This window comes from Canis aureus, chromosome 4, assembly GCF_053574225.1.
Source record: "Canis aureus isolate CA01 chromosome 4, VMU_Caureus_v.1.0, whole genome shotgun sequence".
Classification (NCBI taxonomy): Eukaryota; Metazoa; Chordata; class Mammalia; order Carnivora; family Canidae; genus Canis; species Canis aureus.
The window spans coordinates 17,023,902-17,039,273 of NC_135614.1; the positions used below are offsets into that span (position 1 = coordinate 17,023,902).

Genomic DNA, 15,372 nt, shown 5'->3' on the forward strand with positions numbered 1-15,372 from the left:
AGATTCAATCTTAATGACAATTTGGAGAGGAAATAAATCCTATATTCAATATATATAAAGCTATTTTACATTAAATGGGAATGTATAACTTTATCCACACATTGCCATACTACTTCCTTCTGTGACATTCCTTTGAGCCTAAAGATGTTTTCTGAATCATACTTAAACTCATAATTTGACAGATGGATCAGATGTTTCAGCTTCTAAATGACAGTCTTTCACAACACATGAATTAGTCATACAGACCAATCCTAGCTTTGAAAAATTCTATAATCTATTCTAGGAATAGTGAGTTAATTTCTACTGCATGTTCTACTGTTTCTACATTCTATGGCATGTGACAGGAAATCTATGTTTAAAATACATAATGTTCAGAGCAATGCAGCAACATAGCAAATACTAGAAAATATGTCAAATGATGAAAAAGCCAAATTTATTTAAAACTTCAAGCACCTGCCATTATACCAGTTTACATAATTCTAACTAAGGAAATAATTAGATTAACAGGTATCTTCACTACAAGCTTTCATGGCTAACTGAACCTATTCAAAGGTTTAATAAGGTAAAATTTTCCATAATATTTAGATGTTATTTGTCTTTTCCACCCTTACTCTCTCATCAGTGTATAAGCAGTTTTCTACAAATTACATGCATTGTGATAGCACTGTTCTGACAAGTAATGGCATATCTAGTTGTATGTCCTAACTTGTGAGTTTTAATTTTTAATGCAGTAAATGTCAATAGATATAACCCACAAAAACAAAGCTCTACAGGACCCTCAATAATTTTTAAGACTTTAAAGGAATACCAAGACTGAAAAGTTTTCACAAGTAATGTAACACATCCTGTAGGCAGACTACCACCAGTATATTGTCTATTCTGAATAGTGATAAATAAGTCACTTTCGATGTGAACTACTTATAAAATGTGCCTTAATTTCAAAAACAGTAAAATTATGGAATATGTCTATTTTAAAATCAAAATGGTACCTGCAAATTCATGAATATTGTGTAAAATGCTATTAAATTAGATTTTGTCTTTCAAAAACAAAAAATAATTATATATGATTAGTAGGAGTCTGTTTTCTCATTTGACTCAGTTCATGCAACACAAAGTAATATGGTATTTTTAATTTCAAGTTTTTATTTAAATTCAAATTAGCTTATAGTAAAATTGGTTTCAGGTGTAGAATTTTGTGATTCATCACTTACATATACACTCAATGCTCATCACCACAAATGCCCTCCTTAACAACTATCATCCATTTAGTTCACCCCAGCCTACCTCCTCTCAACCTTCAGTTTGTTCTCTATAGTTAAAAAAAGTCTATGTTTTGTCTCCCTCTCTTTTTTCCCCCTTCCCCTATGTTTATCTGTTTTGCTTCTTAAATTCCACATATGAGTGAAATCATATGGTATTTGTCTTTCTCTAACTTATTTCATCCAGCTCCAACCACGTTTTTGCAAATGCTAAGAGTTCATTCTTTTTGATGGTTGAGTAACACTTCATTATATATTATGCACCACCTCTTCTTTATCCATTCATCAATCAGTGGACATTTGGGCTCTCTCCATAGTTTAGTTACCAATGATAATGCTGCTCTAAACGTTGGAATGCATGTGCCCCTTTTGAATCTATATTTTTGTATCCTTTGAGTAAATACCTAGTAGTGCAATTACTGGGTAGAAAAGTAATTCTATATTTAACTTTTTGAGGAACCTCCATACTGTTTTCCAGGGTGGCTGCACCAGTTTGCATTCCCACCAACAGTGTAAGAGGATTCCCCTTTCTCTGCATCCTTGCCAACATCTGTTGTTTCCTGTGTTGCTAATTTTAGCCATTCTGACAGGTGTGACGTGGTATCTCATCGTGGTTTTGATTTATACTTCCCTGATGATGAGTGATGTTGAGTATCTTTTCACCTGTCTGTTGGCCATTTATATGCCTTCTTTGGAAAAATGTCTGTTCATGTCTTCTGCCCATTCCTTAACTGGATTATTTATTTTGAGGGCGTTGAGTTTGATAAGCTCTTTATAGATTTTGGATACTAACCCTTTATATCAGGTATGTCATTTGCAAATATTTTCTCCCATTCTGTAGGTTGCCTTTTAAGTTTTGCTGATTGTTTCCTTCACTGTACAGAAGCTTTTGTCAATTACAAAGCTGGAAGCATCACAATTCCAGACCTCAAGGTATATTACAAAGCTGTAGGGGCAGCCCGGGTGGCTCAGTGGTTTAGCGCCACCTTCAGCCCAGGGTGTGGTCCTGGGGACCCAGAATTGAGTCCCGCGTCGGGTTCCCTGCATGGCGCCTGCTTCTCCCTCTGCCTGTGTCTCTGCCCACGCCCCACACCCCGTCTCTCATTAATAAATAAATAAAATGTTTAAAAACAAAAAAACAAAGCTGTAATCATTAAGAAAGTAGGGTACTGGCACAAAAACAAACACAGATCAATGGAACAGAATAGAAAACCCAGAAACGGACCCATAACCATATGGCCATCTAATCTTCCACAAAACAGGAAAGAATATCTAATGAAAAAAAGTCTCTTCAATAAATGGTGTTGGGAAAACTGGGCAGCAGCATGCAAAAGAATGAAACTGGACCACTTTCTTAAACCATATACAAAAATGAATTCAAAATGGATAAAAGACCAAAATGTGAGACAAAAAAAACCACCAAATCCTAGAGGAAAAGACAGGCAGCAACCTCTCTGACCTTGGCTGTTTTAACTACTTACTAGATACGTCCCTGGAGGCAAGGGAAACAAAACCAAAAATCAACTACTTGCACTCCTCAAGATAAAAAGTAATAATACCATTCTCAACAAAAGAGAATATGCCTATCAGTTTGATATCAGAAATTTCTTAAGCAAATGAAATTTGAAAGTAAACATGAAATGCATTTTATGATTTCATAAAGAGTTTTTAAATTCCAACAAAAGAGTATCACTAAACACAACGGTTTGCATAGATTAGTGAATTTTAAATTTCAAAGGATGGGGGATGACTGAGGAGGTCTAAACAGTAAGGTAGGGCAGCCCTGGTGGCTCAGTGGTTTAGCGCCGCCTACAGCCCAGGGCCTGATCCTGGAGACCTTGCGTGGAGCCTGCTTCTCCCTCTGCCTGTGTCTCTGCCTCTCTCTCTCCTCTCTGTATTCTCATGAATAAATAAATAAAATCTTTAAAAAAAAAAAAAAAAAAAAGTAGGGTAATGGAGTTTGGACTTTATTGGAAAAGCAAAAGAAAAACTACTATAGTGAGCTGATGGGAAACTCAGTATGAGTAATCTGTTCACATTGCATAGAACAGATTGGAAAAGAAATAAAATAGAAAGATCACTTAATGTATGTGCTGGACAATAAAATTTGTAGCCAGTGGCAATACAAATTGAAAAAAAACCACAGAAGTAGTGCTGTGGGGAGAGCAGATTGTAATCTGAAGGAAGAAATTTGCAGGACTCAGTAAATACCTACATTCTAGGTGGTAGAAAGGTGAAAATGAATGAAAGTTTTAAAACCAGTATGAGATGACTTCAAGTCTCAAAAGGGTCACTAATTTCACATGAAGATAATAAATGAACACTTCAGACAAATTTTATCATACTCAAAGGTAGGATATTCGTGTAAAGTCATCAAAAAAGAAAGTAGGAGCATTTGGGTGGCTCAGTCTTAAGCATCTGTCTTCAGCTCAGGTCATGATCCTGCGGTCCTGGGATCAAGCCCCTTGTCCAGCTCCCTGCTCAGTGGGGAGGAGCCTGCTTCTCCCTCTCCCTCTCTGCTGCTCCCTATACTTGTGCCTCTCTCTTAAAAAAAAAGAAAAGATAGTGATGGTGGATTCAAACTGAAGGCCAATGCTTAAGCTGCAGACTTGTGACTAATGATGCAAGAACTATCAGTAAATTTTCTAGAGAATAACAAGAATTAAAAAACAAAACTAGACAAAATAAAACATTAAGCAAAGGACTGAGTCTCTAAGAATAAATTAAGAAGATGGTAGAAACTAATCAGGAAGGGAAGAAGTCCCCAAAGGACTTGAATCATGAGGCTAACAAAAATCAAAAAAGAGCAAAGGTTCAGGGAGAATTTTTTTTTTTTTTTAAGATTTTATTTTTAAGTAATCTCTACACCCAGTATGGGGCTCGAACCCACAACCTCAAGATCAAGAGTCACATGCTCTATGGACAGAGCCAGCCAGGCACCTTAGGGAGAATATTTATTCTAGCAAAAAAAGAGGCTTGTTTTTGTTTCATTGTTTTTTTTATTTTGAAAGTCTGTGAATTACTAATCATTTAAGGAAGTAAAATTTCACTCCTTTTAGTCAATTAGAACTAGGGAGTATTTTCATCAAAAACTCAAATACAGGGCAGCCCTGGTGGCACAGCAGTTTGGTGCCACCTGCAGCCTGGGGTGTGATCCTGGAGACCTGGGATCGAGTCCCACATCCGACTCCCTGCATGGAGCCTGCTTCTCCCTCTCCCTCTGCCTGTGTCTCAGCCTCTGTCTATGAATAAATAAGTAAAATCTTAAAAAAAAAAAAATCGGGGCAGCCCAGTAGCCCAGCGGTTTAACGTCACCTTCAGCCCAGGGCGTGATCCTGGAGATCCAGGATCGAGTCCCACGTCAGGCTCCCTGCATGGAGCCTACTTCTCCCTCTGCCTGTGTCTCTACCTCTCTCTCTCTCTCTCTCTGTCTCTCATGAATAAATAAATAAAATCTTTAAAAAAAAATCAAATACAGGGATGCCTGGGTGGCTCAGCGGTTGAGCATCTGCCTTAGGCTCAGGGTGTGATCCCTGGTGGGGGATTGAGTCCCAAATCGGACTCTCTGCAGGGAGCCTGCTTCTCCCTCTGTCTATGCCTCTGCCTCTCCTTCTGTGTCTCTCATGAATGAATGAATGAATGAATGAATAAATAAATAAAATCTTTAAAAAAATCAAATATAGCTAAACACTTCCAAGTGTATAAGAAAATACATACTGAATTATTTCAAGGCCTAATATTGCAGCCTTGGGATACTTATTCTACCTCAGTTTCTACTGTCATAAAAATTCAGATCTTAAGAATTCATCCTGATCATCCAAAAAAACACTATTAAATAGAAATCACAATGTTTTAGCCAGAATTGTGATCCATGTACTATGATTCAGAAGGTGTGTCATAATGAAAAATTTCATTAATTCAGAATGAAGAGCTTTTGGGAGGGAATCTGAAATTTATTTCTGCTTAATAAACACTTTATTCCAGGACATTCCAGAGAGAAACTTTTAATATCACAGTTTCAGAATTAGAGAAGAGAAAAAACTTTGAATCTAGACTAATTCCATTCACTGATTGTATAAATGAGAAAACTGAGACCCAAACTATAAATCAAGTGAAATGTTAAAAAGTAGTTTTGAGAAATATTTCAGTAAGAGATATTTAAGGTCTTTAATAGTAATTAGTTACATGTATTTATACATACTTATACACAACTCCTATTTCTTCAAACTAATTTAAAAAGACATTCTATTAACACCTATTTTGTTGGGCTGATTTGAACGAATATAGGTAAAAAACTGCACCTCATATTTGTAATGTATTAAGAAATATGTAATCCAAAACTTTTATTAATTCTAAAGGGAGCTACTACCCAATAACCCCCAAAACTCAGATTTCACTGTATCCATACTTTTTAATAAGAGGTTTAAGCATTTATCTACCCTGCTCAAATTCAATAAACAAATTCTTACGTGACTCCCAGTTCCGACTGGTTAAGAAATGTGGGCTAGATGGTGTTATATCTCAAAAATTTATGCCCTACATCCAAACAGTAAAAGGATAATAGCTGTTTTCTACTAATTAACCACTTGTTCATAATTAAATCAATAGGTTCTATATTATAAAATAAACATAAGATTTTCATCAGTGGATTTACTAGGATAATTTTATAAAACAGCTAGAATATAAAAAATTCTACCTGGAAAGACTCCATCCAATTAGATCATTTCAGAAAATGTTTCAACATTTTGAAACATTTTAATATTTTAGTGAATAATCTTAAAGGACAAATTGCATAATCCTTAAAAATTTATCACATTAAGAACTTTTTATCAAATAAAACAGAAGTCTGTTAAAATTTTCTTTTTCTTTTCTTTTTTTTTTTAAGATTTTATTGATTTATTCATTCATGAAAGACACAGAGAGAGAGAGGCAGAGACACAGGCAGAGGGAGAAGCAGGCTCCACGCAGGGAGCCTGATGTGGGACTCGATCCTGGGATTCGATCCCGGGACTCCAGGATCACGTCCTGGGCCAAAGACAGGCGCCAAACCGCTGAGCCACCCAGGGATCCCTAAAATTTTCTAAATTGAAAACAACTGTTTATCCCAACATCAAACCAAAATATAATCACTGTCAAATCTTGAAACAAATGAAATTAGTAATATCTATTACCATAATAGCTACCATTAAAAAAAATCAGTATAGGGGTGTCTGGATGGCTCCATCAGTTAAGTATCCAATTCTTGATTTCCACTCCAGTTATGATCTCAGGATCATGAAATTGAGCCCCATGTCACGCTCCTTCTGAATGTGAAACCTGCTTAAGATTCTCTCTCTTTTGAAAGTTAAAAAAAAAATAATTCTCTCTTCCTCTCTCTTTGTCCCTCCCTTCCTGCGTATGCACTCTCTTTAAAATAAATAAATGAGATCAGTATTAATTTTTATATAACCATCCCTCATCCCAAATCCTTCTAACTAGATGGGTTTGGGAGTTCAAAATTTGTTGGATTTTAAAAAGTTACATAGGGTATAGATATAGTGACAGTGAATATGGTGACACAGTACATGTATCACATGTATTATTACATGTAAAAGTACCTATGTTGTATGTAAACCTGTGGAGTTTAGAGCAGCACCCTAAAATTAAGCACATTAATATTTCTCTTACAAGACAAGAAATTCAGTTCATATTAGGTTTTACTTTTTAAAAAGTTCATTTATTTCAGGTTTTCCTAGTGAATCCTTAAAAATATTCTGTTATACAATACTATCTGAATTTCAGCGCTGCAGATAAAGAATAGTATACTGATAGGTATTCATTTACTGGCCAACAATAACTGAGTGGAAACAGACATTTACGGTATATGACCTAAAAACTAAAGATTAATTTCTTGTTAATTTCTGAAATGATACTTTTCCTAAAATTTCTTTTTAACTATTAAGGGGTTTATAGATTCTTCCTGACATAAAAATTCAAATGTTATTTATTTGTCATTATTTATAAGGTTAGGTATTTGTACATCTTATATATATTAAAAGAATTTTACAAAGTTTTGGGATACATCAAGACACAAAGCAGAGTATATCACCCTTTCTGAAAATCATCAATGAAGTTAATAAGCATGACAAAACTCTAAATGTCTTAACATAAAGTAACAAAGAAAACAAGAATGTTATGAAAATGCTTCTTACATGTGTTTTCCAAAATATGGAATGGAATATTACCCTGTGTATCAGTTAAAATGCTTTTAGTTCCAAAGAAAAAATAAAGGAAAAACACACTAAGTTAAATTTACTCTTCCAAAATGAAAAATCCTGTAAGTGAAAAATCCAACAGTTTATTTGGGCTTCAGAAAACAATTTGACCTGTTGTCAATCTTGTCCTTAAATTGGCTGACCTTAAAACAGGGAAATGGCTGTGGCAATTTAGGCAGAACACCCACACAATACTGTACTTGACTTCATTCTGATTGAACCTAATTAGTTAGGGCCTACACTCATCAGTGTAGCCAGAAGAGTTCAATTACCTGATTATTTTAGGAATACCATGGCCCACCATTTAGTCAAACCACACAACACATAATGGATACTGGGGAAATAACCACTAAGATACACAATGCCACAAAACAAAACAAAACAAAACAAAACAAAACAAAAACCTGTTACTCAGAATTTATACTAAATAGTAATGTAATTGAGATGGTTGGTATAGATTAAATTACAAAATTTATGACATTTATTTGTCAGTTAAACATTTATTAAACATCTAAGTAAATACTAGATACTATACTAAATACATAAGGGGAAAATGAGTATGAGTTTGAGTTGAAGACCTTCTTTGTACATAACTTGAAATTGTCAAAAGTAATAATACTATAAACATAGGAAAACAGCCTCTTATGCTTTCAACTACGTTGGAGTCTCTGGACATTTTTATTTTCAAATGCAATGATACCACTCTGTGAAGGTAAGAATACAGTTCTCACGGTAAAATCTTTAGTCCAAATAAATTTTTAAAATTCAATAAAATTTCAAATAAATTTTAAAATTCTATATTTTAAGTTAATGGAACCAAATTATGTGCCAGAATATATGTATGATAGGTCAAAAGAGAAAAAAAAATACCTCCTTTATTTAATTAATTTTACACAGAAACATACAAATCACACCATTAAATTACTGGGTGATTACCTTCTTTTAAAACAAGCTAGGCTAGTGGTTAAAACTGAAATGCACAATTTACAAGGTACTACCATAGCCACCATAGATAGCTACAATTTACATACTCCTCTTAGTGTATTTAAGTCTTCTGGGACCAATAACAACAACTCCAGAGAGGAGAAAAAACGTCTACTCAAATCAGACATAAAAAAGTCTACCTATCAGCTAACCAATTTTCCTTATGGTTAACTCATCCAAGTCATACTGAGCAATGAAGGAAAAAAACCACTCACTCACTCATTGTGAACAGACCAAAAATTAGCATTATCAATACTGCAAGGCCATTATAAATTTCAGATTTACCTAAAGACTTTTTTTTTTTTTTTAAATTTTATTTATTTATGATAGTCACAGAGAGAGAGAGAGAGAGAGGCAGAGACACAGGCAGAGGGAGAAGCAGGCTCCATGCACCGGGAGCCCGACGTGGGATTCGATCCCGGGTCTCCAGGATCGCGCCCTGGGCCAAAGGCAGGCGCCAAACCGCTGCGCCACCCAGGGATCCCCAGATTTACCTAAAGACTTATCCTAACAAAATGTATAAGGGAATCAAATGTTACCAACTCAACATGAAACTTAAATGAAAAGACAGCTGAACAAAAACATAATAGTACTAAAAATGGAAAAGGCTTCCTTACAACAAATAAAATCACAGGTCTCTTTAAACTCCTTAAATATGAAAATTTTCTTTATATTTAATATCTGCAAAGTAACTTATCTGTAGGCACACATTTAGAACAGTTTAAAATCTTGTCACTAAGTGACCTTCAGAAAATTCCCCAACAAACAAGCAAATTTATGTGTTTGGTGTATTAAACAAAATATAATTTTTGTTCCTTTTGGGTACTAAAAAATCTGACACATTTTTTAAGAAATACACTTTAAACAGAGTTTTAGCTTGAAACAAGGATGCAATCACCGTAAGCATCAAAAGACGGTGAATGGGTAGATAACTAGACGGCTGGATAAAAAAATAAGTAAAGGGCTGATAGGTTATGGACAGTAAGTTAAAACAAGTAAAAAGTAAATCAAGTTTTGCTTTTTTTTTTTTTTTTTATGATAGTCACAGAGAGAGAGAGAGAGAGAGAGAAGCACAGAGACACAGGCAGAGGGAGAAGCAGGCTCCATGCACCGGGAGCCCGATGTGGGACTCGATCCCGGGTCTCCAGGATCGCGCCCTGGGCCAAAAGCAGGCGCCAAACCGCTGCGCCACCCAGGGATCCCAAGTTTTGCTCTTTAATCAGCCTGACGATATTATTCAAGGATGAGTATTATGCAACTTCTCAACGGGCAGCTTCCCTTCTATAATACTACTGGTCTTCTAGAAAAGTTCCTTAAAAAGTAAGGCAGTAATAACAATCAACATGTATACCAAAGCAAGAAAAACTTTTTAAATAATGAGGCTAAAAAAAAACCTCCACATGCTGAGGACTCACAATATACTTTATTAGGTATTTCAACTTCAACAAATTGGTCCTACTGAATAAAAAATATTCAGATAAAATCTTTTGTTGATTAATGTAATTCCAAAACAGATAACCCAAAAGGTTTTCAAGTCATTTTTTAAAAACCATAAAAAATACATAAAATTATTCAAGCGTAGTCTAGTAAAAATTCTAACAATTAAACTCATCTACTTAAGAGATCAGATAATGATATTATTACTAAAACTCCTGGCATGAAAAAATACAATTAATTTTAGCCTTAATTTACTTATATGAAATCATATAGATTCATAGTTTAAAAGAATATTTTTGCTACCTTGGTGTGGTAGGCAGAATAATGCCACCCCAAAGATGCTCATGCCCAAAAACCATGAAACCCTGTATCAAAGTTACATTATATGGCAAAGGAGAAGTAAGGTTCAGGTGGAATCAAGGTTGTTAATTCGCAGGTAAGATTATTATTTATTACTGGGGTGAACCCAATATTATCACGAGGGCACTTAAAAGTGGATGGGAGAGACAATAGAATCAGAGGGAAAGGTGCCTCAACCAAGGAATGTGGGATACTTCTAAAAGCCAGAAAGGGGAAAAATATTGATCTCATCTAGCACCTTCAGAAAAGAACACAGTTCTACCAGACCTTGACTTTAGACCACTGTTAGCCATGTTAGACTTGTCATCTCCAGAACTATAAATAACCAATTTGTATTGTTTAAAACACATAACAACTCTTCATACATAAAATTAAAAGAATTGATGAACTTTTGAGATAAGTATACCTTAAACTATTTTCAAGTTGCTAGTTATCCTTTCAATCATGTGCCATAAATACATATAACTGAGATTTCTAATAAATTTGTACATTCTAAGTTACATATATATTTAACTTAAAAAAACCCAAACACAAAAAGAGCCTAATTACTAGCATTTTTCATATAATCCATGAAACTCTTTAAAATTTATTCTGCAGGGATGCCTGGGTGGCTCAGCAGTTGAGCATCTGCCTTTGGCTCAGGGTGTGATCCCAGAGTCCCAGGATGGAGTCCCACAACGGGCTTCCTGCATGGAGCCTGCTTCTCCCTCTGCCGATGTTTCTGCCTTTCTGCCTCTATCTCTCTCTCTTTCATGAATAAATAAAATCTTAAAAAAAAAAAATCTCATTGCTTGTCTACTTGCTCTACCCTCAAAACAAGGTAGGCTTAGTTCACTGTGCTCATGCCTTGAGTGCCTCCTGAAATCTTCTCTAAAGTCTACATTGGCCTAACTATAAAATTTTTCCCTACCTACTCCCTCTAAACTTCTATATAATTCCAGGGGGCACCTGGCTGGCTCAGTTGGTAGACCATGCGACTCTTGATCTCAGGGTTGTGAGTAAAAGCTCCACATAGGGCACAGAGCTTATTTAAAATAAATTAATTAAATAAAATAAAATTTATTCTGCAGTAACAAAAGTCTCAAAGGGATGCCTGGCTGGCTCAGTCAGGGAAGCATGCAACTCCTGATCTCAGAGTTGTGAGTTCAAGACCCATCTTGGGTGTTTAAGATATAAGATTTTAAAGTAAAATCTTAAAAATAAAAAAGTCTAAAAGGAGAATTACAGTATACTGATGCTAACCTGTTCCATGTTTTGTTTAATTTAGGGAATATGAATGTAAAAAAAAAAAAAAAAGGAACAAACAAACACGATGTAAGAAAGTTTGGGAGGGACTCTAGAACTGTAGGTTTTGGCTGAAAAAACTCAGTTACACTGCATAAAAAATTTTCAAATAAAGACTTGTAGACAGATGAAAACTGCTAGAGGGGCGCCTTGCTGGCTCTGCAGCCTGAAGAGCAAGCGACCCTTTATTTCAGGGTTATGAGTTTGAGTCCCACATTGGGTATAAGGATTAAATAAAATTAATTTTTTTTTTAAAAAAAGGGAAAACTGCTGGAGGTTCACATAGATATGACTCAAAATGAATTTTTATGTAAAATTTGCACATGATGAAATGCAGTTATTAACTATATAATTCAAGAAGTTTCAACACACATATACATCTGTTACTATTCAAGATACAAAACACTTTCATCACCTGAGAAAATTCATTACTGGGATGCCTGGGTGGCTAGTGGTTGAGAGTCGGCCTTTGGTTCAGGTATGATCCCAGGGTCCTGGGATCAAATCCCACATGAGGCTCCCCAGCCTGCTTCTCCCTCTGCCTATGTCTTTGCCTCTCTGCGTCTCTCGTGAATAAATTAATAAAATCTTAAAAAAAAAAAAATTCCTGTTCTTTCTAGTCATTCCCACCATCCATATATATTTTTCATTTTTAAATACCCAGCTTAATATTCTGCTTCTACAAACATGATACATGTAAACCCATTTTTTATGTCATTTAAACTTCCATGCAAGAAAGTTTTGGATTTTCTGTTGTTTTTTTTAAGGATTTTATTCTTTCATGAGAGACACGGGGGGGGGGGGGGGGGGATGGGGGGGGGCAGAGACACAGGCAGAGGGAGAAGCAGGCTCCATGCAGGGAACCCGATGCGGGACTCCATCCGGGTCTCCAGGATCACACCCTGGGCTGAAGGCGGCAGCAAGGTGGCACCAGGGCTGCCCAGAAAGTTAATATATTTAACTTTGATAACTTGACTGTCATGAATGATACTCATGATTTAAAACTATATTTTCGAATTTTCATGCATTTACTAAAATAAAATCCAGGTTTGCTTGGAAATAATTTATAAAAGCTAAACCAAAATCCAACTAGCTTCCACATAAAAGCCAAGACAATATGGTATCACAATAAGAGGAAGTTAGAGAAATTCAGCACCTGTCTTTTATACAAAAAGAGTTTCTGAAATGACACAATCTGTAGAATCATTAAGATGAGAAATTTTTAAAAGACTTGCTTTTTCTTCTTTCCACTGAGAATAACCAACCAAAATCTTCAAAATTACCTTTACTCTGGCTTATTTCCTACTAGAAATACCTATTAGCAAAACAAACCTATTTTGCAGTATCAAGTCAACATCAATACATGCCCCATGAAGCCGTATCATTGACTACAGTAATGAAACAGGGGTTTCTACAAAAACAGTCCAAAACCAAGCAAGATATTAAAACAGTTATGTACATGCACAGATAGTAAAGTGAATTCGGAAATGTAAAGTTGCAGATAAACAAAAGGAAAAAAATTATCGTGTTTGAAGTTTTCAGTAAAAAATTAAATACCCCAGGGTACTAATAATAAATTTCCTGGATTATGTACTCGCAAATCAACCTTGGGAAGGCTAGTCAATGCCTCAGCCTCTACTGCACCCCTTCCAACCTGTCCCCAAATAAAAAAAAAAAAAAAAAATGTGCTTGGAACACTGACCGAACATATCCCGTCTCTAAATGGTGCACAGTCCTACATTACTGAAAGAAAATATTGGCAGTATCATATGAAAGGAAAAGAAAAGCAAAAAAAAAAAAAAAAAAAGACCCTTAATGTTCCTCAGGGCAGAACATTTTATAGTATTTCTTGCTTCATTTAAAATTGTACAAGATCCAGGATGATTTTTAAAACACTATTTACTTTCTAAAAAAAAAACACAATTGCAAGGGAAAAAAATGGAAATAAAGAAGGAAGGGAGGAAGGGAGGGAGGGAGGGAGGGAGGGGTTAATTTCTGACCCTCCAAATCAAAATTTTCGTTTTCATCGTTTCCAGTTAGAAATCCAAGCGACTGTAGAAAGAGGTTGCATCGAGATGCCGCCACTCACAGTCTTTGCCTGGACAATGTGCACGAATCCGGCTGCCTGAACAGCAGCTGCATCTCCCTCCTTTGCTCCCTCCCCTCCCGCAGCGACCGCACTGCCGAAGTTTGAAGTCTCCAACCCCCGCTCGAGGGAGACTTTGCAAGGGAAGATGCTGGTGAAGATGGCCCCTCGGGCCTCGAGCGGTCGAGCGGTCGGTGTTCGCCCGCCCCCACCTGGCCCAGCGGCTCCGGCCCGCAGCCCCGCCTCTCCTGAAGGTCTCCACCGCCACGGCGGGGGCCCGACCCCCGACCCCCGAGGCGGCCGGCCCGGGAGGAGGCCGGGGAGTCCCGCCCCGGCGCCGTGCACACGGGAGACCCGAGGCCCCAGCAGCGGAGGAGGGGAAAGCGGCGCCCGCGCCGAGGAGGGGCGTGACCGGCAGCCGGCGGGTCCGCGCCAGGTGCCGCTGCCCGGGGCGGCAGGGCAGGCGACGGCGGCGAGGCTGGGGGCGAGGGGCTGAGGGGGGGGGCGTGGGGGGCGCTCGCTCTTACCGCCAGGTCTGGATTGCGGCTGTCCCGGTGGGACACGGCTCGGATGACCCCCGCTCGCCAGCCCCGCCAGCGCCGTCCACTGTCCCGGCGCCCCGGCCGAGCCTCCTCGCCGGCCGCCACGCACAGGAACCGCTTCCCCACCAGCTCCAGACGAGTCTCCACCGCCGTAGCCATCGCCGCTGAGGCGGCGGCCGCCTCCTCCACGGCCACGGCGGGCCCCGTGAAACCCCGCTCCTACCGGCCGCGCATGCTGAGGGGAGGCGGCAGGGGCCGGCGGCAGCCCCGCGGGCAAGCGAGCGCGCACCCGGGGCGCACCGGACCGCAGCCCAGAAGGGCACAGCGACCCCGGCGCCTCGCGGTCCTCCGCACCCCGGGCGCCCACAGACCCGCAGCCCCGGGCTGTGCACACGCACACGCACACGCACACGCACACGCCCGCACCCTGACAGGAGCCCCACCGCGCGGTGCCGTCGGAGGCCCCGAGGCCGCCCCCGCCGCCGCCGCCGCCGCCGCCGCCCCGCCGTGGACAGGACTACTCCGCCTCCCCATCCCTCGCAGGCTGCGAGCGCCGCGTCTCCTTCCGCCGGCGCGGGCGGGGGCAGGGAGCCGCGGGAGAGGGTCGGAGGAACCGCCGCAGACGGAAAGTAGTGCCCGGCGCCGCTGCCCCGGGGGCTGCAGGGCCCGCCAGGCTACGCAGCCAGGGGCGGGGGGGACAGGGATGCTCTCCCCCGGGAACACCAGGAAGAGCGTTTGAGGGTCACCTCTGGCCGCTCCCTCAAGGGCGGGGGCGGGGGCGGCGGTGCAGCGTGCTGGTTCCACCCTGGGTCACAAAATAAACTCCAGGTTAAACCCCACATCTCCGGAGCGATGTTTTTCAGAACACAGGGTGCCAGCCGCCTGAATTTGCCCAAATTTCGCCTGAAACAACAGTCCTGTAGTCCCAGCAGCAAAACGGAGCAACACTTTCCACTGAAAACAAAGCAGAGCAACACTTTCCACTGAAAACAGCCACTGCAGAACAGTCCATAACTCTGGATGAAAAGGAAGAAAACACTGTCATCCTTTCATCCTTCCTGTTTGCAACGATGCTAATTACACCTCTGAACTCTTGAGAGATTATCCCTCGCTATTGCTTTGTTGTAAGAACGTCAAACGCCCGGTCGGTCGAGGGCTTCTGTCAG

At 39.2% G+C, this 15,372-nt stretch overlaps 1 protein-coding gene and 1 long non-coding RNA gene across 6 annotated transcripts in view; one reads left to right on the forward strand and one right to left on the reverse strand.

The window, feature by feature from the left end:
* LOC144312252 (uncharacterized) overlaps positions 1–11,021 on the forward strand; it is a 50,775-nt gene extending 39,754 nt beyond the window's left edge. The window contains exon 3 of one of the 2 annotated variants that reach the window (XR_013377752.1): positions 10,892–11,021. This is a non-coding gene — a long non-coding RNA (uncharacterized LOC144312252). Of the gene's footprint in view, positions 1–2,100; positions 2,738–10,891 lie in introns of those variants that run through there. The other variant, XR_013377753.1, reaches the window with a different exon arrangement.
* JMJD1C (jumonji domain containing 1C) overlaps positions 1–15,372 on the reverse strand; it is a 327,885-nt gene that overhangs the window by 245,312 nt on the left and 67,201 nt on the right. For 2 of the 4 annotated variants that reach the window (XM_077894675.1, XM_077894674.1), the window contains exon 1: positions 14,192–14,345. The exons of 1 other annotated variant lie outside the window; for it this stretch is intronic. Coding sequence is in view for 1 of the 3 variants with exons in the window: in XM_077894678.1 (XP_077750804.1) it covers positions 14,192–14,365 (174 nt within the window). In the remaining 2 variants the exon portion in view is untranslated. Of the gene's footprint in view, positions 1–14,191; positions 14,373–15,372 lie in introns of those variants that run through there. One more of the 4 variants, XM_077894678.1, reaches the window with a different exon arrangement.